Here is a 20,624-nt window from a genome sequence, read left to right on the forward strand (position 1 = left end):
TTGCTCACAATTCGACGGACATGCGTCCACGTGAGGCTGAAAATCCACTGCATTTAATGTTCATACACATGAGATCGCTCGGTGTTGATATGTCGATGAGAGACAGGCGAAGCGCACTACACGAGATGGGCGGTATCCGGTTCCAAATCTATTCAACAACAATCGCCTGCGCACGACTTGCTAGCCAGTACTTGAACGCGGCTTCCCTTAGTTCGCGCCCCAAGGCAGACGACACTGGGAATGGTACTGCGTTACCAATCTGGCGATGCATCTACAAAGACGGACAACATCAGTAGTACGGGTAGGAAAGAAGACGTATACTTACTGTTTTAACGTCGTCATTGTATGAGTAGAAGCGGAAGTGATCGGGAAACCCCTGAGACCTTGCAAGTTCGCGAACTGTTACCATACGTTTGCACTGAACCATCACTTCGTCAATCATGCTGCTGACAACGGTGGACGGAGGGAGCGCACTTACATATGGATTTAAGACCCACGATTGCTTTGCTGTTGGTTCAACCTTTGTGACAGTTGTCTGGAACCATCTACTCGCATCAATGCGTCCATACAGGCCTTTCAGCACAATGAGATATGATCCTCAAGGGAGATATGAAACCAAGCAGAGCGTACCTGAGTGAAAGCCATCTCGCGCGGTCGCAGATGCAGGATTTGCAAATAGCCATTCCCACATATCCGGATGAAGACCTGTGCTGAGATATTAGCACACGAGTAAAGTATTTTAATCATGTATGATACTCTTGTAGTCCGCTTTGGGCTGAAGAGGAATATTGACGACCCTAAAATGAGAAGCTCAAGCTAGCATTAACAACGGCCTGGTTATACATACCTCTCCACCGTCTCTTCCTTGAACACCCGGGTGAATTGTTGCAAATCAGTTGGCTTTCTCTGCCGACACTTGACCTGAAAGCTGGTCTTTGGTGGCGTATGATAACTATCAAGGGCTCCTGGTGGACGACAGTATGATCTTGAAGCATCACATGCAACTTCAGGTATGCCATCATTATCCTGTTGTGGGTGATTCTTGAAGAGTTTGCGTGGGTTAGACCTGACAAAAATATGAATGGTATGTTTACAAGTCATTAGTCATACTCACCAATGAAAGCGTGGCAGATCGGAAATTGCATCATCCACAGATACATAATTATGAGGCACAGTTCCATTTTGGGTCCAAATCGGCCTCGCAATGCCTTTGTTGGTGAACTCAAGCTTGAGGGAGTCCTTGAGTGGAAAATCATGTGTAGGTTGTGGGAATGCTGGAAGAGGATGTCCACTTCTTGCAGCAATCAAGAAAAAGCGGATTCGGGATTGTGGTGTTCCATAATGAGCCGCTTGCAAAAGTGCAAAACGCACTTGATAGCTGATTGGAAAACCATTAGTACCAGCTTGACAAGTGGATTGTATACATACTTCATCGCAAGCAATGAGTGAACTAGGAATTTCAGCCCTCCCATTTTGATCCCACCTTCAACACGGTAACGACCGGCCTGTGTGGCATTCAGATTATAACTGAGAAAGCCACGGACATTTTCAAAAAGGCAAAACCGAGGTTGCAAGAAGTTGACCCATGAGAGAAGGTTGAGAATAAGATGGCTCTTGCGATCATCTGCTCGCTGGAACATGTTGAGTTGTGAGTGTGGTTGACTAAGATTTCGAACATGTCAGGTGAATTATGAGAAAACCCGAAACCGTACCATGGAAATCCAGCTATAATACAATCAATCTGCCCTGGAGTTGGAGGATCTGGCAGTGCTCTTTGACCATTTCCAATTGCACGAGGAACCTGAGGCTTGTGTCCTGCATGATTCTTGATGGCATACTGTAGTACAACGTTGGAACACTGGTTATAAACCGTTGTGTGAGGACAATTCTCTCTGCAGACCTATCATCAGTATTATTAGTCAGAGTACAAGAAAAATGCCTACTGTAGAGCTTGTGCTGCACTAGGTGAGATTTCAATTGTTTGCACTACCTTCAGGCAACCTGATTCCTCTAAGCCCAGGCCAAAGGCTCCTACACCACCAAAGGGATCAAAGGCTTTTAAAGGAGGATTAGACTGAAGGAAGTTCTTCATACTAAGAACCTTAGCCTTGTTGTCCTCATAACAAGATGAGCAAACCAATATGTCCCTAGCTTGAACAACAGTGTGTGTGTGCCACTTGATAGGGTTCATCACTGGGAAATGATACTTGATGTAGAAATGATAAGGAGAGGAAGACAGCCAGTCTGATAGCTCCACAGGTACAGCATCTGGATGGAGGACACTGCAGTGCCGAATGAGCTGTTCAGGATGGATGGTTTTTTCCTCATCAGTGAGAAATAGATGTTGCTGGCCTTCGTCGTCAGCATAATTCATACTAACTTGAATCATCACTTACCTCATCCTTGATCATGTTATTAGGGCAGATGCTAATAATGCCGCTAATGCGCCCCAGTAGACGTACTGTCAGCACCTCTGAGCCTCTAGACCCACTGCCGATATCCAAAATCTGCACAACTATGGCAGGGCCCTCATGACTTCCATTTGCAAGTAGAGCGAAGTCATGAACGTGGTAAGTAGCTCCATGATATGCAATGCCATCTTTGACAGAACGACAGTCATCTTCGTCTGCATGTGCTTGACTGAGCAAGCAGACTGGGCAGTTTTGTGGCAGTGCACTTGACTCCGCAGCAAACCCGTATACATCATCAACGGAAATGAATGACGCGTCGAGCTCATTGTAGACAAATCTCGGAGAGCACTTGATATGAGACCATGTTTCGCTATCAAGCATATGCAGACTTACCGACAACAGAAGTCATCTGGGTCGACGAGATCCATTGGTGAGACACCCCAGTGGACAGGTGCTTTCCCGACGATAGCCTGTATGTGGATATTGTCCGCGCTACATGAATTGCACAAGAAGAGTTCCTCGGGGTCACCGATCACCCCTAGCATCGTCATCGAAGAATGTTCAAGCCATTGGCAATGAACCCGTTCTTCTGCTCGGTCGATGTATATGATCTTGCCGAACCTGCATAGAGGTCAGCTACACCATTGATGGACGAGAAGCAGAAGCGACTGACCAGAAGTAGTCTGCAAACGTTGCCGTCGAACTGACAGCACCGAGGTCAGACGGCAAAACGGCTTTCTTGCGATGTCTCTCCTCGTCCGGACCCGCGGGAACTATGATGACGTCGCCCACCTAAGATAACACCGTGTTAGGGAAATGCTATCGAAGTAGTGCAATTCAGACTTGACGACAATGCTAGGATCCATCATTGCGACAAGAACAGATAGCCTCTGGCTTCCGAGCAAACATGAGTACGGGCACGTACTTCATGGACCTAGTGCCATATGAACAGTATGCTCTATCTCGCGCGCCCGCGTACGTGTTAATCTTCGATCCCGCGTAGCCGCAAGCTCGCGCTCGTTCCCAGGGGCGGGCTGATGTGCAACAGCAACAACACAGATGGGCTCGCAGCTCCAACGTGTCGCGCACACATCTGAGAAGGGTAGTAAGACTCGTTTGTACATGGACGGGTTTTTACGCCGCCGCACGTCACGAACCCATAAGCGGATGACGACGAAGGCAGTCGTCAGCGACGCTGTTGAATAATATGGGAGGTAGATTCAGACGACAGACAACGCGACAAAAGGGGACTTGCAGTATCGAACGCGTCTGATTCAAGCAGAAATTCAGACCTCCACATGCAACTTCTACTCACCGAATATTCGGTCCCGTCAATCTTCATACTCTTCCAATAGTCGCCGGCAATGCGTGCGCTAGGGCGGAACTCGACTTTCGGTGGCTTGATCTCGTATTTCTGCCACCTCTCTAGTAGCTTGATGAACCATGCTCGGCCCGTCTTCTCGACCTGCGCCATGTCGCGCTTGTCTGGCTGCTTCGCACCGACGACCTCGAGGTGCTCTTGGAAGAGCCCCACGGCGAGCTTGTCGATGAGCGGCGTAACATGCGTCCGACTTTGATTTTCCGGATGGAGCACGGCGAGGTCAATGTTACCGGTGAGTGCCCGTTGCGTGCGCCGATTTGTCGGTGCGGGTGCACGATGGGTGCTCGGGGCGAGCACAGGGCGCAGAAAGCGGTGTCTACCTGGGCCGCGGGCCCGCTGAAGCACGTCTCGAATCATCGGGACCGTCCAAAGTTGGTCTCCGTCTCCGAGCTCTTGCAATATCGATTGCACGTGGGGGACCTGAAAGGCTCTCAATCAGAGACCGCAGTATATGCACTCCGATGTGCTCACAACGTCATCGATATCTGCTGGCTGAAGCCTGCGCTGCAAAAGATGATCCCACATGCCGATATATGACTTATGGAAATCCGCATAAGTCCAACGTGGGTTCTCCTTCGCGGCCGATATCAAGACTTGCAAGATCCGGTGTGTCGTATAGAAGTCGAGGAAGCAGCGGCTGTAGGTCTTCGAGGGCTTCTTGAGCATATACCAGCCGTACTGAGTCTGTATATATACCGGGCTATTATTATCAGTATACATACAACGAACCCCGCTTTGAAGGAACTTACTCGTCTATCTTCTCGTAATCGATGGTATATCGGAATATTGCGCTGGTGCGCAGGCGCTGCACCGTGCTGTTCTCCGGGTCCTCGTCTTCTTGCCCGGCGTCCTCCTCATTCGCGTACACAGGCTGCACCCATCCAGCCGCTATCAGATTATGATCTTGGGTTTCGTCGTCGAACACCCTAAGAGATTGTATCTGGTGACTCTTCGGGTGGAAGATACAAAAATCCGACAGTACGCGCACAGGGACATCCTCAATGTCTCCTCCTTCGTCTTGATCTTCGCCGCGTATGAGCATCCCTGCATGTTCTTGAATATCAGTAGGATGGGGTTGGTATCTGATCTCTGGGAAAACAATTATTGGTACATTGTACAGTCTACCAAACTGAGAGTTGTCACTAGTGGCATGAGAGTCTTGTTCCTCCGTCTTCTGACGCTTCTTCGACTTTCTCGTCTGATACTTGGGCTGAGTTCCATCCCATTTGAGTGGAGGTCTATGTATGCTTACCACCCCTAGTTCGTCTCGCTCCTTTCTTTTGACTGTGTATGCAGGCAGCCGGGATGCGTTGGCCTGACTTACGACGTCAGAGGACGATCGCGCCGGAGGATCGGCCTCCTGAGCGACCTCCTCAGGAAAGGACACTTCGTAAGCGGTGGGTCGCTTTCGATGCGACATAACAAACGCGTCAGGCGCTCGTATTGAAGAATGAGCAGGCACTAAGTACGTTCGCGGTGGAGGCACGTCCGATCAACGCGTTGGACCCACACACGACGCGACAGTCACGAGATCGGATGCACACCTAGTCGTTAAATTTCAGCGTGCTGTACATTCATATGTAGGGAGGCCTCAGCAATGATATCCGTGCAGGTCGCATACAGGAGAACTATCTTCGCGCGGGCATGACAAGGGAGGATGATCATAGTCATAGCATACAAGTAAAGGACATGGGCATCAGATAACTGGGCGTATGCTACGTCCGCCCCCTCATACATCCTACGGCCGCGCGTACCCTCATAGCATCGACCGCTCTGGAAGAGTGAGTGCCGCTCAGTTCATCTGGCGAATGAGCTTGTTGATGTTCTCTTCCCGGTTACCGAAATCACCGCCCTGAACGAAATGCTTGAACTTGCGTATCCTCCAGCCACCGGTGGGGTTGGACAGCTTGAATGGCCACAGGAAGTTCGACGCCTGTATAGAAACGAGTGAGACGAAGTCGACAGCAGAGACATGTAAAATGCGTACCTGCTTAAAGTTGGGACCAGCGGTGAAGATCTCGTGTACGAGGTCCTCCACTGACAGGATGTCGTACTTGCTAAGCGTCTCCTCGATCACACCGTTGTTGGTCAGGGGAATGCGTTGTTTGTCGACCTTGCCGTATCCACGCTTGTAAATAAGCTCGCGGACGGACTTCAGGTTCGGCTCGCTAGACAGATGGAGTTAGGTACATTAATCTTTACCGAGCAATAATAAACCTACCCGTATGCAACGTAGGGCTCCACAAGACGCAGCATCTGCTCAGTTGCCTTCGTAACCTTGACGAAGACACCATTGTTGATCTGGAGCAGGCGGAGCAGCTGGAGGATCTTGCGAGGCTTGGGAGCAATCTCGTTGATACTGGAAAGTTGTGCCAAACGCAGTTGAGTGACTGCTGCGTGAGAGTCAAGGTCGTGCATCTTACCCCCGAATACGGATGACGAAGTACACCTTCGCCTGCGCGGGGACGTAAAAGTCGCCCGTCGAGCGAGCTGCCCGCTTCAAGCGGATCTCCTCCTTCTCCTGAGAGAGGTACTCCTTTACATAGGCCTCGGCACGCTTGAAAATAACTTTGCGCTTGGCCTTGGCTGCCTACACAGAAAGTCGAGCGTCAGCTTCTTTCAATGTTCAGAACATGCAACTGAGCAAAACATGAACGTGTAGAATCAGTCCCGAAAGATGGTATGTTTCAGACAACATGGCAGAAGTAAAGCTCCCACTAGCCGAAGTCAAGTATATTATGCATCATAATAGCTCCTGAATGAGGACGCATAAATTGACTGGGCCGCTCACCTTACGGGCAGCAGTCGCGGCAGCGAGACGCTCCTCGCGGGCCTTTTCGTTTTGCTTGCGCTTCTTGAGAAGAGTCTCGGGGACCTCGACGTCCTATGCAAGACGATCAGTATCACATCTAATCCTCCCCCAGAAATCGTGATCTACGAACCGCGACACTCGGAACCCTGGAAGAGCATAATGGCGGTCAATCCAGAGGGTGAGACTCAATCAAGAGGGCGTACGCACGTAGTTGAGGGGGCCATTAGGGATCTTGAGGACGGACGTAGTTTTGGGCGGTAGCACGGAGCCTGGCGGTAGCGCGGTGGCTGGGTCTACTGTGCAGTTCCATCAGCGCGTTCTCACGTACCGAATGAGGCAGCTGGAGTCTCATCAGTAAGCGCCTGTGGAACTCCTGCAATGTTTTCTTGACCGTGACGCAAGCTACCTGTTCTGTTTTCTTATTTTTTATGCCGCTGCCGAAGCATTGTGTAAATGAACTGCGGAAAACGTGTTTGCTATTTCTCTGACCGTGTGCCGCCATACTAAATCTCATCGCCACGGACCTCTTGCATGAAATATCGCAACAGCTCATGGCACCGGAACCCGAAACTACTGTATGTGTACGCTGAAGGCTCCTGTGATTCCATCTGTAGGCCTGTGTCTTCCTGAATTCGGCGCCACTTGACTCCAGGAGGTCGGTTCGACTAGACTCCGACAACTGCAGCTGACTCAGACATTCAGATCGCACTTCGTTCGCCAGCTCCTGGCCCGTTTGACACATCCTAGAAGCTCTAAGTTCGCTGGTTGGCCATGGCCCCCAACAAGCAAGCACAGACAAGCGAGACGTCGCGTGAGGTGAACAACCTCCTGCACACGCTCAGGTAAATGACTTCGCAAGCTCAAATCTTTCATTCAGCTCATCATAAACTTTGCACAACGCCTAGGGGAGAACACTTTCGCCATACTCAGAATCTCCAGCGTGCAATAGCGCGTACGCCGAATATGCATTCATACACCAACCCGAGCCTGCCCTTCGACCAGATATATGCAGAGAAGAGGCCCACTACCGAACAACCTAATTCCCGCCGTAATTATGCTGTCATGCAACTCGGACCCGAAGGGATTCTGGAGTACGCATACCCGCGCGGTCCGGTTCCTGGTCCGCTCCCACCGAGAAGCTGGAGTGGACTTTTCGACAAGGGGAAGGAGAAGGAAGTCGATGAGTGCTCCAAGAGAGCGGAGGCGCTCTCGCTTATTCTCTCCCATCTGCCTCCGACCGCAAGCACAGAGCGCTCGATGCCCCCGCTACCACTTACAACTCTCTGTTTGCGGTATCTATTGTCTTTGTTCCCCGAATCCGGAAGCGCGGACATGTTCGGGGAAGATATCGTACCATACGTGCCAGCTCACCTGCGACGCGATCTCCTACGCTGGACGGCGATACACAAGCCTCTCTCGAGCTCACGGCTCTCTTCCCTTTGCTCACCAGATGGACACGCCGAGGGCGAACTCATCGTTGTTGGTCCACAGGCGTCGCCGTCACGCGATCTCCTTAGGCCGGATGTAGCGAGAAGACGCGCTACTCGCATGCCTCCAGATGTGTACCTCAACGACAGCTCGAGCGATCCCGATTGGTCGTGGGACTCGCCTTCGTCCGACGTGTATACACGGCCACCGTTATATGCGCTTATACTCCTCACTACTCCCGTTTCAGTTAACACACTCCTAAGCTTCCCTCCAACACTCACACATCTCGCCCTCATCGCATTGCCCAGTGCGGCTCCCATCCATCGTTTGCCTCGATTATGTCCCCTTATTGAAGTGCTTGACCTCTCGTTCAATACCTGGCTCAAGCAGGAAGCTGGGGATGATACCATTCTAGAAAGAGTAGAGTGGGAACGCTGGCGTAGGCTCCGGGTACTAGGTTTGCGAGATTGCAATGTAGACGGCAGCGTTGCTGATCGCGTGAACAAGGGTCGTTGGACAGATGTCGAGGTTGTTGGTGTAGATTTAGGGGCCCCTAGCTTAGAAGCGGCAATGAGCAGACTCCGGTTGAATGGGTAACAGCACTTCTAAGTTCCATTGAGCGACGGGGGGCAAGTGCATACGGTAGTGTGGATACTGTACAGTGTGAATGTAGGTATAATGAATGACTGACTGAAGTGGTACAATGAGGTTTCGCGGTTGATGTCATGAATGGGTACGCGTCAAGTTTAAACAGATCCGTCCAGGAATGCGTGCAAATCGAAACTGGGAGCAATCTGTCCCCCGCTCAATTTCAGCACATTCGAAAACGGGCAAGGTGACATACCTCCGCAGTGCCGGGTTCTGCAGCAGCTTTCTTGATGGCTGCCTGGGGGGCAGCCACGCTGCTACTCTTGCCAGCCGCAGAGGAGGCCTTCGGGACGCCAGGCAGCACAACGGCAGCAGGCCAGGTTGAGACGGGCGGTAGCTCCACGCCGAGTTCATGCATCATTGGCCAGACGACGGACATCTGTCGTGCAGCCAGCTCCAATCTCGATACGACTGGCTGGCCCGTGCGATCTGTGTAAGAGTCAAACGTCAGCTGTGATTGCGAAGCGAGGATCAGAGCTGTTGACGAACAAAGGATGGCGCCATCAATCTGGTCTGCAACCGCCTCCCTCCCCGCCTGCGTCATGTACGCGCGCATAGGACTGCGTTCAGGAACAGCGTACGCGAGTAGCCCGCCCACCTTGAGCAGCTCGTCTCGGTACCGCTCGCGGTCTTCGGCAACGGGCAGACGGTTCGCCTCCGAGTAAAGGCTCTGTGCACGGTGGAGCAGCTCCACATTGGCTTGTTCTGAGTCCTCTCGCGACATGTCCACATCTTCGTCCGGTGTCTCGGAGGCGGGCGGCGACTCGGTATTCGGTGGATAATATGGAAGGGGGATCGTGCGGGCGGCTTCGATGAAGGCGAGGATGCGGAGGTTGAGAGAAAGATGGGAGGGTTTCACGGACGCAGGGGGTACGTATTCTAGCCTGTCTGGGCAATCGCGTGTGGAACCATTCTCTGTGCTCTCTGCAAGGACAGAGGGGAAGTACTTGTTGAGAAGCTCCGTTGCCGCATCAACCTGGCCGGAGAGAATGCGAGTTCGTATCTCTAGAATAGTGATACTCATTGAGCAACGTTTGAACAAAGGTGTGATGTTGGCTCACCTTTGCGAGGCAGCGCCCCCGCAAGCCTCTCCTCGAGTGCATCTGTATCTTGGTCGGACGACATTGTCTCGTCACCATCTGTATCAAGATTTCGGGCCGCGCTGTCTCTCATGAAGATCCTGGCTGTGCTTGAGTACGTATTGTGGCTCAGGTAGTCAAGAACGAGCATTCGCTTCAAGAGGTCAGTATCTCTGCATATGCGCAACCTGCAACCGGACATACGAGGTCATGTGGGGCAGGCTCGAGCAAACGAGGACCAGAGAGAGGCTTGCTGGAGGACGAAGACGACAGCATGGTCTACCGCCAGCTGGGAGGCAGTGGAGGAGACGGGTACGGGCTTGAGTGGCGGGGAAGTGCTCGCACTCGGAGGTAGTTCAACGCGTGACTTGCAATGCCAGTGCCATGCACACTCCCACCGCAGAACCCTCCGATGCCTGGAACTGGGCGGGCCTCCGCATCATCATCATGTTCAACACAGCCGAACACGTCTGCCAGCGACAGTGGTAGCGCTGACGATGTGGGTGAAACTGGATGGGGAAGCCGTGCAGCGGCCAACATCGCCCATGCGGTCCGGATTTGGCAGGACGGACAGGCGGTCGTCCGACCACTCTCACCCCGCCATTGACCCCATACCACCTCGCTATTGTTTCCGTCGTCCGCGCTGCATGCGACCGCGATTATGCTCGGGCCCGCGACGCTCAGTGATGTCCTCGGGTATGCCTCCATAGGGAGCTGGCTCGGCGCCCAGTTTCCGTGAGTACCCTGCCGTCTAGCTCGCCACCGATCGCATCATCTCACCTCCATCTGACGTTGGGACGCCATAGCCAGGTCATCGAGAATATCCGGAGACAGTCCGCTGACGGCCTCGCTCTCCCGTTTCTCCTCAACTGGGCATTAGGCATGTCCTCGTTCCTCCCTATTCCTCGTGCTGCAGGTCGTCTGACTCCTGCTCTCTCACAGGGGACGCGACCAACCTCATTGGCTGCATACTCACACACCAGCTCCCATTCCAAGTACGCCTTCTTGATCTACGTCGTCTCTCTCTGCTAACGCCACGTACTGTGCAGACATATCTTGCTGCTTACTTCTGCTTTGTCGACTTTACGCTGCTCCTTCAATTCTTCTACTACCGCCTGCGATATCCTGCAAAGTCAGCGTCATTCCCATCAGGGCGGTCACGCGCAGCATCAACAGCAACTCGCCATCTCTCTTCCGAGCGAGAAGTAACGCACTATCGCGCCCTGTCCAGCGTAGCAGCCAACGTCGCAGCTGCAGCTGCTCTAGCCGCGGAACAAGAGGAGCAGGCGCGATGGCACCGTCACAGCCTCGAACGCGGCTCATACTCCGCCATCGAATCGCGTGAAATGCTCGACGCAGACGACACAGTCGACGAGGAAGGCTTAGCGCGCTTGACGGAAAGCTTCCACTCAGAGGGCGGACGCGGGCGGGGAAAGAAAGTGTCGTGGAGCCAAGAGCGGCGCGCGGAGAGCCTCGGTCGCAGTCGTCAGTCCACAACGTCCCCGCCGAGCCGCATGCACGCCTCACTCACGATGACCGTCCCGCCAGGCGCCGCGGAGGAACTCGATGCGCTGGTGCGGGGGAGGTCGCAGTCGCGTGACGCAAGCGGCAATGCGGATTGGCTCGCCTCGAATAGGCGAAGCTCTCGCGCGAGTCGAAAGGGTGCCGGGATGGTCTTCCTGGGTGTATGGGCGCTCTTCGGCATTGGGTCACTGGCGGGTGGCCAACGAGGTCTTGTGCCTAGCATGGAATGGAGCGTCGGGCGAGTGTTGACCAGCGCGGACATGACGGTACCAAGCTTAGCAGGCATAGAGTCCGCGGGCTACTCCGACAACCAGTCCCCCCAATTAAACGAGGGTATGGTCATCCCTCTTCTCGTACGCGCCGAACTGCCCGAGGACTTTGGTGCTTCTGATCAACCCGAACGGTCGACCGAATTTATCATCGGTCGTGTATCCGCCTGGGTCTGTACTACTCTATACCTCACGTCACGATTACCCCAGATCTGGAAGAATGTGAGTATGCAAGTCTGAGTATATTGCACGATTGGCTGACTCTATTCCAGTTCATTAGAAAATCCGTCGAGGTAGGACGCATCGCATGCGGAGGGATATTGCTCTTATTGACAGCCTGTGAATTTCAGGGTCTATCAGTATATTTATTCATTTTCGCATTCCTTGGCAATCTCTTCTACGTCGCGTCGATTCTCACGTCGCCAAAACTCGGACTTCCTGAAGCAGAAGCAACCGCTTTTATTAAAGAGAGCATTCCGTACGCTCGGTTTTCTATTCTAATCCGGTCCCAATGTTTACTGTCTTCGCCAGGTACCTACTTGGAAGCGGAGGGACCCTCATGTTCGACATAACAATCGTCACACAAACCTTCTTGTACCGACCGAAGGCACACGGCCGCGGGCGGAGAGCCTCTCGCTCGATTACCGAGGAGGAAGAAGGCCTCCTGAGTGCTGGCGTTACAGGCGCTCTCGACTCTGGTACACCTTCCCGTCGGCGAACAGGGATGTCCGCGGATCCCGACTCCACCAACGGATAGAAGCCCCGTGGCGCTCTTGCATATCTGTTCTTGTCCTCGTCGCGGTCGGCGCCAGCATATCTCGAGCGATGCTAGACGTGTAATATACACCACGCATCGACGCTGTGCATTGTGTATAGTAGTATTTAGTCTAATCGTCTAGCCACGAATGCTCTCAATCCCAAAGTAATGACGACTAGTGAGATGAAGCCCAACATTGTGCGGAAGCCGGAATACCCGGCCAGCACGTCCATGTGGAACCCACCTGACTGACTGCCATTCACTTCAAGTCGGCCACTTCCGGCTTGATGACATCCAGTATAAGTCGGAACGACACTCTCAGCTCTGCTATCCTCACCAGCCGCACTGTGACGTTATTGGATCCTGACACGCTATCCGTCCGCCATAGGTCGACGCACGAAGAAATCCAGCGGTGTCTGTTTTGTGCTCGGTTTGTGATGACAAGAGCGGATAACGGTACCAAGGACTCGAAGCGGTACATATATGCACCACATACTATGACACCGAGCTATGAGAACGAACCCTGGCACGCTGCCTTTAAATACATTAATCGTTCTTAAGGTAGGGTGAGTCTCTTCTCTAGATCTGTCTCTGTGCCTGATGATATGCGATAAGCCATTCTTCAGGCAAACTGAACAAGACTCATTCCTATGTGTATCAGAAGTACGCTGACTTCCTTATCCCATTGACTGGCATTCGCGTCCGGAGTTCCTCCTTGGCCAATATCTCATGAACTTCCATGTGATGCATACTACCCTATAAGTGCCGCTACGTTGAATGTATTTTGGAATCGCAGTCTCAAGAGTTCCGATATCTTACGATCACAGCAGCTCGAATCCCAAAGTTGTGGGACCTTGTGGGTGTAATCGAGGTCCAAACATATGCAAATATGGCGCTCGTGAGCGGTGGCTGCACCTCACGCGCTCCTTGAGCATCCACACTCACCCCTCATGGAGGCACGACCAACTCGTAAACGGGCCGCAGGCTCGACGGACGACGTTCCGCCTCGTGCTTCCACTAAAAAGACGCGATTTGTAGAGCCTGCCAACGACCCCGTCAACTTCGCGGAGGAAGTAGATGCACAACTCGAGACGCGCAATCATCGAGGTCGCGTCAAGACTGAGGGCTACGATTCGGACTCGAGCGACGATGGAGAAAGCGTTGTGAAAAGCCGAAAACCAGGTGTAGATGGTGCTGTTGAGGATGAAGATGACGACATGTTCGCCATGGGGGAGAAGGAGGCAGTCAAGGCAGAGGAGAGTGGGAAGAAGAAAGAGGAGTTCTTGCGGCTGGGTGATATCGAGGGGCAAGAATTCGAGGACCAATCAGGCTCGGAGAAGTCGGAGAGTGAAGGGGAGGCGGAGGACGAGGACGATGCGGAGCGGCGGAAGAAGGCGGGCATGGGGTACGAGCTCTCATCATTCAACATGCGGGAGGAGATGGAAGAGGGCAAGTTCGCCGCAGACGGGACATATATACGGACATTCGACCCTCATGCGGCGCACGATAAGTGGATGGAGGGTCTTGATGAGAAGGAGATCAAGAAAGCGAGACGGAGCCATCGGCAGAGGGAGAAGGAGCAGAAGGCGAAGCAGAAGGCTGAGGAGCAAGAGATGAAGAGGCTAGGCGGAAAAGATGAGGTTGAGAGGGAGCTCGTAGGAATGCTGAAGAAAGGCGAAACTGTCCTGGAAGCTCTCCAGCGGCTGGGAGCCCAGTCGAAGAAGGCGGGAGGGGCTAAGAAGTGTGTCGCTTTCTCTTCTGCTTATGAGGTCATACTCACAACTATACTAGCATGAAGCCGAACAATCGCCGCAAGGGCGATCTGAACGGGAATGCAATGCAGGTAGATGACGCATCAAGAGACGTCGCTGCCACAAAAACTCCTTCAGAAATCGACCACATCACTCATCTCGCGTCGACCCTGATGTCGTTGGGTGACACTGACATCTATTCGCGCACCTACGAGGAACTTGTACGTTCTATTAGGTCCGCAGGAAAAGTCGACCAGTCATGGGTACCACCATCTGCGGACGTCAAGTACGAATACAAGTGGGCGGTACCCGACGCCTCCGCTCAAGAGGGACAAATATTTGGGCCGTACAGCGAGGACGAGATACAAGCTTGGTATAAAGCAGGATATTTCGGTCCATCAGGAGAAAAGGTCGTAGTACGAAAGATGGGAAGGGATTGGGGTGGCTGGAGCGACGTCGTGACATGACCTTGGTTTCGAGTCATTTCTTCGTGATATTATTAACGCGATGCACCAACGATGCTGCGACGTGTATTATTATCTGTATCTCTAGTCGATGAGTGTCCCCGTATTTTACATTGGATATCTTCTGCAGTACCTCCATCTGATCTATACATACAAATTACACGTTCGACACAGTATACCCCGCAAAATGGCACAAGGACATGAACCTCAATGGCTGATGTACTGGAAGACGAACGAAACATCAGGCAAGCCCACCTCGGCCCTCAGCAAATCATCGTGATTATTCTTGAGCTCCTCGTTTGTGAAATGATTCCATCTAGTGACTTTTCAGTTTGTGGCATCGGGACATTCACCAGAATTTGCGTACGTGCTAGCATCACCGTACAACAATGCTTGAGCCTTCATTACTTGCCGGCCATTTTTGCAACGCTTGCACTTGAATGTCTCATGCGTTTCGCAGAGCGTGTTCTCGTTGAAGAGGAATAATTTCCTCAGGGAATCCAGAGAGAAGTGACGTTCAGCATCCTCTTTCTCATCTACAACTGCAGACGACAGCGCCTGCTTATTCGCCTGACGCTGGAATATTTTTTCCTCGATCGTTCCTGTGGATATGAAGCGATAGACGAAGCCTGTCAAAGTGGTTATGAATCCCCAGATAATCTTAGAAGCCAACGACATACATTCTTTTTTCTGACCATCACGCCAGACACGAGCGAGGGCTTGCTGATCCGCAGCCGGGTTCCAATCTGCTCATCATATACAGTGAGAGTCGCTTTCAAGCTGCGGTTCAAGGTGCGCACCAGGATCGAAGAGAATCAGTCGGTTCGCGCCGATCAGGTTAATACCACACCCTCCAGCCTTGCTACTAAGTAGGAACACGAATTCCTTGCCGTTGGGATCGTTAAACTGATCAACTAGCTTCTGCCGCTTATTGATAGTCATTGTACCGTCCAAGCGGAAGAATCCGTATCTTGGTCAGCAAGTCAGTAGCGATCTGAGATACGTCGCATTGCGCCTCACTTCTTGCTGCGTAGCAGTTTCTCGAAGAGATCAAGCGTCTGTGTGTAATTACTGATCAAGACGATCTTGTCATTTGTCTCTGTATGTATGCGATGCAGAAAGCTGCGGGAAGAGGTAAGTTGTTATGACGAGGTCACATGGAAGATTGGCATACCGTTCCAGGACTATGAACTTGCCACCCCATTCGCAGTGAACGGTTTGGTTGCGATTGCGGTCCCTAGTGCTGGCACCTGCGCCGTTGAAATCTTCTGGAAGCAACTTATCGGAGCCTCGCAAGTCGCCCGGTAAGTCAAGAAGTTCAGGGTGGTTGCAGAGTTTCTTCAAGATGTTGATAGCCTTCAATGGTTGAGAGTCGACGCCACGGAGAAGAGCCTGGATTTCTGGTGAAGAAATGAAGAGGCGATACAAGGACAGCTGGAACTGAGAAAGTCCGCAGAATACCACCTGCTCGTATTTGACGGGTACTAGCCCGATATATCAAAATGTGACTAGCCTAGTCAACAGCGGGACTCACGATATTTCGACAAGAGGTCATTTGTTCGCCGAATGATGAACTTGGCTACCAGTCCTCCAAGTTCTTTGAGCTTCTTTTCACTCTCAGCCTTGTTAGCATCGCTTGCGTCCGCGTCGCGCCCTCGGATGATTGCATTTTCGAAGTTCTTGCGGAAGTCGTTCTTCGAGCCAAGGAAGTTCGGATTAGCGAAGTTCAGCAACGAGAAATACTCCGAGAGGTCGTTCTGAATGGCCCAGATGTTATCATATAGCAAGTTTGAATGTGTGGCGAGGGCTAGGGACAAACCTGGATAGGCGTGCCTGATAGAATCACTCGACGCCTGACGTTAAGCCCGTTCAATGCTTGGAAGGTCTGGGATTCTAAAGAACATGGGTAAATCGCAGAAGTGAAATTGCAGAGGAGCACACTTACCAGAGTTCTTGAGTCGATGGCCCTCATCGCACAGCAACAAGCCGATAGAGCAGTTTGCAAGATGAACTGATAGTGTACGTAGTGTTTCATAAGAGACGATCATCACTGTAAAGCATCCTTGTTCAACGTTGTTTACCGCAAGTGTATGGTGGGACTTGCAGACCTGGCTGTGAGACATTGCGTCCGCCGGCTGCCACCCACCTAGCCACTCTCTCAAGCATCTCTGCTTTGCCCCCTTTGCCATCGATAGCCAGAGCCGAAATGGTATCCTTCCCTAACCATTTTACTACCACATACTGTCAGACTCTGCCCAGATATGAAGCCTGCAATACGTACCCAGCTCATTCGCCCAATTCTTGACGAGACTTGATGGACACGCAATGATACACTTCTCGATAGTCGGCTTGTTCGCATGGGGGGACTGCTTGAGCAATGTCCAGAGGAGGGCTATGCACTGCAAGGTCTTGCCGAGACCCATCTCGTCCGCCATGATACACCCATACTGGTTCTCCACCACCATCGCTGTGGTGCATTTATACAAGAACTGTGACGCGGTTATCTCAACGCCAGTCATTTATATTGATTATGCTCACCTTCACGCCTTCCACTTGGTGAGGCCTGAGCACTTTAGTCAAGCGGGGATCTATGACGACTGCCACCTTGTCATTCTTCTTTTTCTTCTCTTTCCCACCGCCCAGGAGCTCCTTTAGACTCTTATGAGGGTTGTAGAGGCCAATGCTCTTCTCTCGGGCTTCCTGGGCCTGCCTCTCCTTCTCCTCATCTTTCTCACGTTCTTTCCTTTCTTCGTCTGTCTCTTTGTCGTCAATGGTGGGATCATACAGCACGATCGCATGGTCCTCCATTGGGTCATGAAGTGGTCGAGGAATAAGATTCGCGACAGGACGAAGCCCTAAGGATGCATTGGACGGAATGACAGTGACAATACCTCCATCTTTGTCTCGCATCTGAGGTATAGAGAATCTGCGGGAGATCTGGATGAACGGCTTCACTTTGAATACAGGGTATTCCTTGATGTTACTGTCCCGTGGACGTTCCGCAAAACCGTTCTTGTCTACCTTTTTCTTCTTTTTATGGGGACCATCGCGATCAGACTCGGACGCGTCTGAGTCAGCCTGCGCATCCTTGTAGGAGACCCGCTTCCTTTTGCGCTGTGGCTGCTCTCGTTGAACAATACTGGTAGGTGGCTTGAAAGGCTTATTGATGCGAGTGCTTTCTTGAAGGCGGTCAACTACCTTCCCATCTTTCGTAACAGGCATACGTTTCAGCATCTTGGGCAGCCGATATTAACCAAGAACGAGACGATAGTGACCGACAAAAGCGATGCGATAGATAGGCGCCCATAGCGTGTGGCCATAATAGCACGCGACACCGCGTCGCGCTCGTGACCGTGACCTACTTCCAGCCCACTCAGATTTCGACAACATCGGTTTCATGGCTCACGAAGCCTGCAAAACAATTGTTGTGTACTACGGATGGACCCAAGTAGAGAAATAATTCGATTATGCATTGAATACACGTAGATCGAGCACAAACTCGAAGTGCAATATGATGACGAAGGTCCTGGTATTGAGAGCAATGTTTATGCTACATGGCGTCTGCGCACCATCGGGTGTCATCTGCACACATCACAGCATCCGCGTAGGCTGAATAATCTCCGATGGTGACCTGAGCGACGACAATGCTATCGCCTAGCCCAATGAGATCGGGTGATATCTGCAGCTTTTGGCCAAGGCTGCGGTTTTCAGATGAGCATATAGCCAATGGTACGACGCCAACCATCTCAACGAACTGATGATATATACATGAGAACACGCTGATGGTTCGATAAGTACGACTCACAAGATCCCCTGCTTGCATCCGCGAACGGAAGCGGTCGAAATGACAGCGATGCGTTTCATCGGCTCCGGGGTCCAGGACAATCCTGGCAGAGAATCCCCCCACTCGCATCGCATCGAGCAACGTGAGCGCGTTTTCCGCTCTATAGAACTTCCCGGATGGGCCTACAACGGGCTTTTCGCCTAAGACTGCGAGGGAAGCCCCGTGAGGGTGAACATCTTTGAGCTGAACTTGCAAGGATACAGCGCTATCGAGGCTAAGGAACAATGTAGGGCGAGACACTTCGGAAGACCTGAATTGCTTGTCAGTCGGATATGAGTGCTGTTGAGTACACACGCACGGCGTTGAAACCTTGTCCCGCCCGGATGTCTTCACTGCTTCTCGACCGACTCCACTGTCAAGGCAATCACCCGCTTAACGCGACACCCTCTCAGCGAGGTTTTGCAAATCACTTACAGAGGTCCAAAAATCGTTGAGACTTTCCAGCCCGGAATTTGTGGAGCAGAGGCTCGCCTTTCACCCGGCGACACCAAATCTGAGCCCTGGGCCTGTTGACTGAACAGGCCTCCCGTCTTTACCGCTAGGCGGCCTGATGTAGCATTGTCCTTTACTCGTTGCTCCACATTTGGCCTGGCTACTTGCTCTTCTTGAGAAAGGCTTAGCGATGACACGTTGGTAGCTTGTCTGGGCTCGAGAACGTCGCCGTTTGGGATTACAGGGACACTGGAAATCACGGTCACTTAGGCGAAGTACATCAGGTCTAGAATGGGACGTACGTGCGGATGACAGTTTCCGAGTGAACATCAGGGTCCGGCTCTCCGTGCGCATCGAGATCATCCTCGAAGTCAGGCAACGCGTCAGCGTCCGCATTGTTCAGCCCAGCCATCCGTAGTAGCTCTTCGCTAGTGGGAGGTGGTGGTGGAGCAGAAAGGAGGACTGCTTGGCCGGCATCTATCCCGTGCGACCTTGAGGTCCGCTCACTGACCTCAAAGACGTAGCCATCGCCAAGGGACATTGCATAGCTAGCAGGATCCTCCATCGATACAATGCTTGTTGCAGTGTCGCGGCGTTTACTTTTAGCTCTTGGCCTGACTGTGGTTAGCGCGCCTTTCCTTGCCGTCAAGAGCGAGCTGCTCCCAGAGGTCTGCAATCTGCGGGAGGACATCCCTGGCCCAGCCTTGGAGGGCGACGCGTTAGCGGTACGGCTAGGACCAGCAGCCGACTGAGAATTGTGATCAGCCGATTCGCTGCGTCTCGTGAGCTTCGCCTTTACAGAGAGCCGTCTGCTCGAGTTTGTTGGCTCAGTCAGTTTAGGGCCTTCGATCATCTTTACTTTGGGATTTGCAGCGCGAGCACGATGTGCCGGGAGTGCAGACGAAAGTCTTGTTCCTCCGTCAACGAAAGCATTAGGAGTCAGTAATAGAGGGACACCGAAGGAGTTCGAGGCGTCACCGTCCATCGATTCAGAGTTGTGGCCTACAGACGACTGTTCCTCCTCTTGCTGACCATCTCCGAACAGTGATCCATCCGAGGATGAGGGTTCTGCCACGGCTCCCAAAGCCCTCTCGACTACGGCTGCGGCTGCAGCATCCGAAGACATTTCGTGTTTCCGGCTATCGGGTTTCCTGGTATCATTGGGCCGCAACAGCATCTCGTCGGAGGACGCATGAGATGCGGGCGTTTTCGAGCGTGAAACCGACTTCAGCAGTGGATTTTGCGCAGATGCCCTGCGCAATGCTCTCGATTTGCCTCTCGGCGGCGTTGCTGAGACCTTCGATTCGCGGAGTGCCCGAGATGCTTGAGAAATGGAGTGCCTCCTGCTGACCTTGCGCTGGCGGGTAAGTTCCCGTGCGTCTTCCTCGGGCTCAGCCTGGGAGGGTCGACCACGCTTCCGCTTGGTTATCTTTGATACTGGTCTTTCTGGTGAACCGATGATAGATCTGACTTCATTCTCGGAGTCTCCGCGAGCCGCAATTGCTTCTTCATGCTCATTGGAGACACGTTTCTCTACTTTTGTCCGACGACCTATTGTGAAAGGTGGTTAAGTGTATGTAGATAGGGAGCGAATGTCATCACGCGTACGAGGAGGCCCTTGCGGGAAGAACTCTTCGTCTACTTTGAACTGCAATGCATCCCGCCAGTCTCTATCACCAAGATCGATGCGATCCCAGAAACGGTCTATAAAATGTTGAGAGCCAGAGTCGAACGATTCCGGGGGCTCCCACCTGGTGAATCAATGGGGCGTCCAACGGTCAGCCTTAGTACTATCATATACGAAGGCTCTATCAACGTACGTAT

General features: G+C 52.4%; 8 protein-coding genes across 8 annotated transcripts; 3 read left to right on the forward strand and 5 right to left on the reverse strand.

Moving 5' to 3' along the window:
• Window positions 1-148: 148 nt before the first annotated feature.
• Window positions 149-5,212, reverse strand: POSPLADRAFT_1133669 (hypothetical protein; the record flags this gene model as incomplete). The annotated part of the gene is made up of 17 exons (XM_024484381.1): window positions 149-271; window positions 326-418; window positions 479-573; window positions 631-705; window positions 757-797; window positions 848-1,066; window positions 1,115-1,378; window positions 1,429-1,662; window positions 1,713-1,892; window positions 1,944-2,347; window positions 2,397-2,748; window positions 2,805-3,032; window positions 3,085-3,203; window positions 3,727-4,212; window positions 4,264-4,492; window positions 4,542-4,879; window positions 5,045-5,212. 17 exons carry the CDS (start codon window positions 5,210-5,212, stop codon window positions 149-151), a joined length of 3,648 nt encoding a protein of 1,215 aa, XP_024342119.1.
• Window positions 5,213-5,325: 113 nt separating this feature from the next.
• POSPLADRAFT_1065193 (hypothetical protein) lies at window positions 5,326-6,857 on the reverse strand. Its single transcript, XM_024481914.1, has 7 exons — window positions 6,812-6,857; window positions 6,735-6,750; window positions 6,584-6,676; window positions 6,216-6,382; window positions 6,014-6,151; window positions 5,780-5,960; window positions 5,326-5,725 (listed from the first exon to the last, which is right to left on the reverse strand). The coding sequence occupies exons 1-7, from the start codon at window positions 6,826-6,828 to the stop codon at window positions 5,585-5,587; spliced, it is 753 nt and encodes a 250-aa protein (XP_024342120.1). The 5' UTR covers window positions 6,829-6,857; the 3' UTR covers window positions 5,326-5,584.
• Window positions 6,858-7,375: 518 nt separating this feature from the next.
• On the forward strand, window positions 7,376-8,629 carry POSPLADRAFT_1133742 (hypothetical protein; the record flags this gene model as incomplete). Its single annotated transcript, XM_024484391.1, has 2 exons — window positions 7,376-7,446; window positions 7,510-8,629. 2 exons carry the CDS (start codon window positions 7,376-7,378, stop codon window positions 8,627-8,629), a joined length of 1,191 nt encoding a protein of 396 aa, XP_024342121.1.
• Window positions 8,630-8,843: 214 nt separating this feature from the next.
• Window positions 8,844-10,246, reverse strand: POSPLADRAFT_1179016 (hypothetical protein; the record flags this gene model as incomplete). Its single annotated transcript, XM_024488634.1, has 4 exons — window positions 9,964-10,246; window positions 9,742-9,913; window positions 9,170-9,685; window positions 8,844-9,109 (listed from the first exon to the last, which is right to left on the reverse strand). Exons 1-4 carry the CDS (start codon window positions 10,033-10,035, stop codon window positions 8,844-8,846), a joined length of 1,026 nt encoding a protein of 341 aa, XP_024342122.1. The 5' UTR covers window positions 10,036-10,246.
• Window positions 10,247-11,105: 859 nt separating this feature from the next.
• On the forward strand, window positions 11,106-12,471 carry POSPLADRAFT_1069363 (hypothetical protein; the record flags this gene model as incomplete). The annotated part of the gene is made up of 4 exons (XM_024482342.1): window positions 11,106-11,774; window positions 11,825-11,845; window positions 11,903-12,030; window positions 12,084-12,471. The coding sequence occupies 4 exons, from the start codon at window positions 11,106-11,108 to the stop codon at window positions 12,307-12,309; spliced, it is 1,044 nt and encodes a 347-aa protein (XP_024342123.1). The 3' UTR covers window positions 12,310-12,471.
• A 788-nt stretch (window positions 12,472-13,259) lies between these two features.
• POSPLADRAFT_1135178 (hypothetical protein) lies at window positions 13,260-14,527 on the forward strand (the record flags this gene model as incomplete). The annotated part of the gene is made up of 2 exons (XM_024484555.1): window positions 13,260-14,054; window positions 14,108-14,527. 2 exons carry the CDS (start codon window positions 13,260-13,262, stop codon window positions 14,525-14,527), a joined length of 1,215 nt encoding a protein of 404 aa, XP_024342124.1.
• Window positions 14,528-14,731: 204 nt separating this feature from the next.
• Window positions 14,732-17,758, reverse strand: POSPLADRAFT_1134989 (hypothetical protein; the record flags this gene model as incomplete). The annotated part of the gene is made up of 12 exons (XM_024484530.1): window positions 14,732-14,840; window positions 14,892-15,153; window positions 15,205-15,273; window positions 15,325-15,494; window positions 15,545-15,646; window positions 15,699-16,008; window positions 16,059-16,281; window positions 16,344-16,417; window positions 16,470-16,574; window positions 16,633-16,755; window positions 16,806-17,013; window positions 17,063-17,758. The coding sequence occupies 12 exons, from the start codon at window positions 17,756-17,758 to the stop codon at window positions 14,732-14,734; spliced, it is 2,451 nt and encodes an 816-aa protein (XP_024342125.1).
• Window positions 17,759-18,074: 316 nt separating this feature from the next.
• On the reverse strand, window positions 18,075-18,437 carry POSPLADRAFT_1044721 (hypothetical protein; the record flags this gene model as incomplete). The annotated part of the gene is made up of 2 exons (XM_024478592.1): window positions 18,075-18,278; window positions 18,330-18,437. The coding sequence occupies 2 exons, from the start codon at window positions 18,435-18,437 to the stop codon at window positions 18,075-18,077; spliced, it is 312 nt and encodes a 103-aa protein (XP_024342126.1).
• Window positions 18,438-20,624: the final 2,187 nt, after the last annotated feature.

Source organism: Postia placenta (genome assembly GCF_002117355.1).
Source record: "Postia placenta MAD-698-R-SB12 unplaced genomic scaffold POSPLAscaffold_3, whole genome shotgun sequence".
In the NCBI taxonomy this organism is placed as follows: domain Eukaryota; kingdom Fungi; phylum Basidiomycota; class Agaricomycetes; order Polyporales; family Adustoporiaceae; genus Rhodonia; species Rhodonia placenta.

Excerpts from the sequence above, each read along its gene's own strand:
- POSPLADRAFT_1065193 (XM_024481914.1), bottom strand. Across the intron at positions 6,383-6,583 it reads CCGCGACTGCTGCCCGTAAG|GCAGCCAAGGCCAAGCGCAA; the intron begins GTGAGCGGCCCA and ends CTTTCTGTGTAG. Across the intron at positions 5,961-6,013 it reads GAGCCCTACGTTGCATACGG|CGAGCCGAACCTGAAGTCCG; the intron begins GTAGGTTTATTA and ends CCATCTGTCTAG.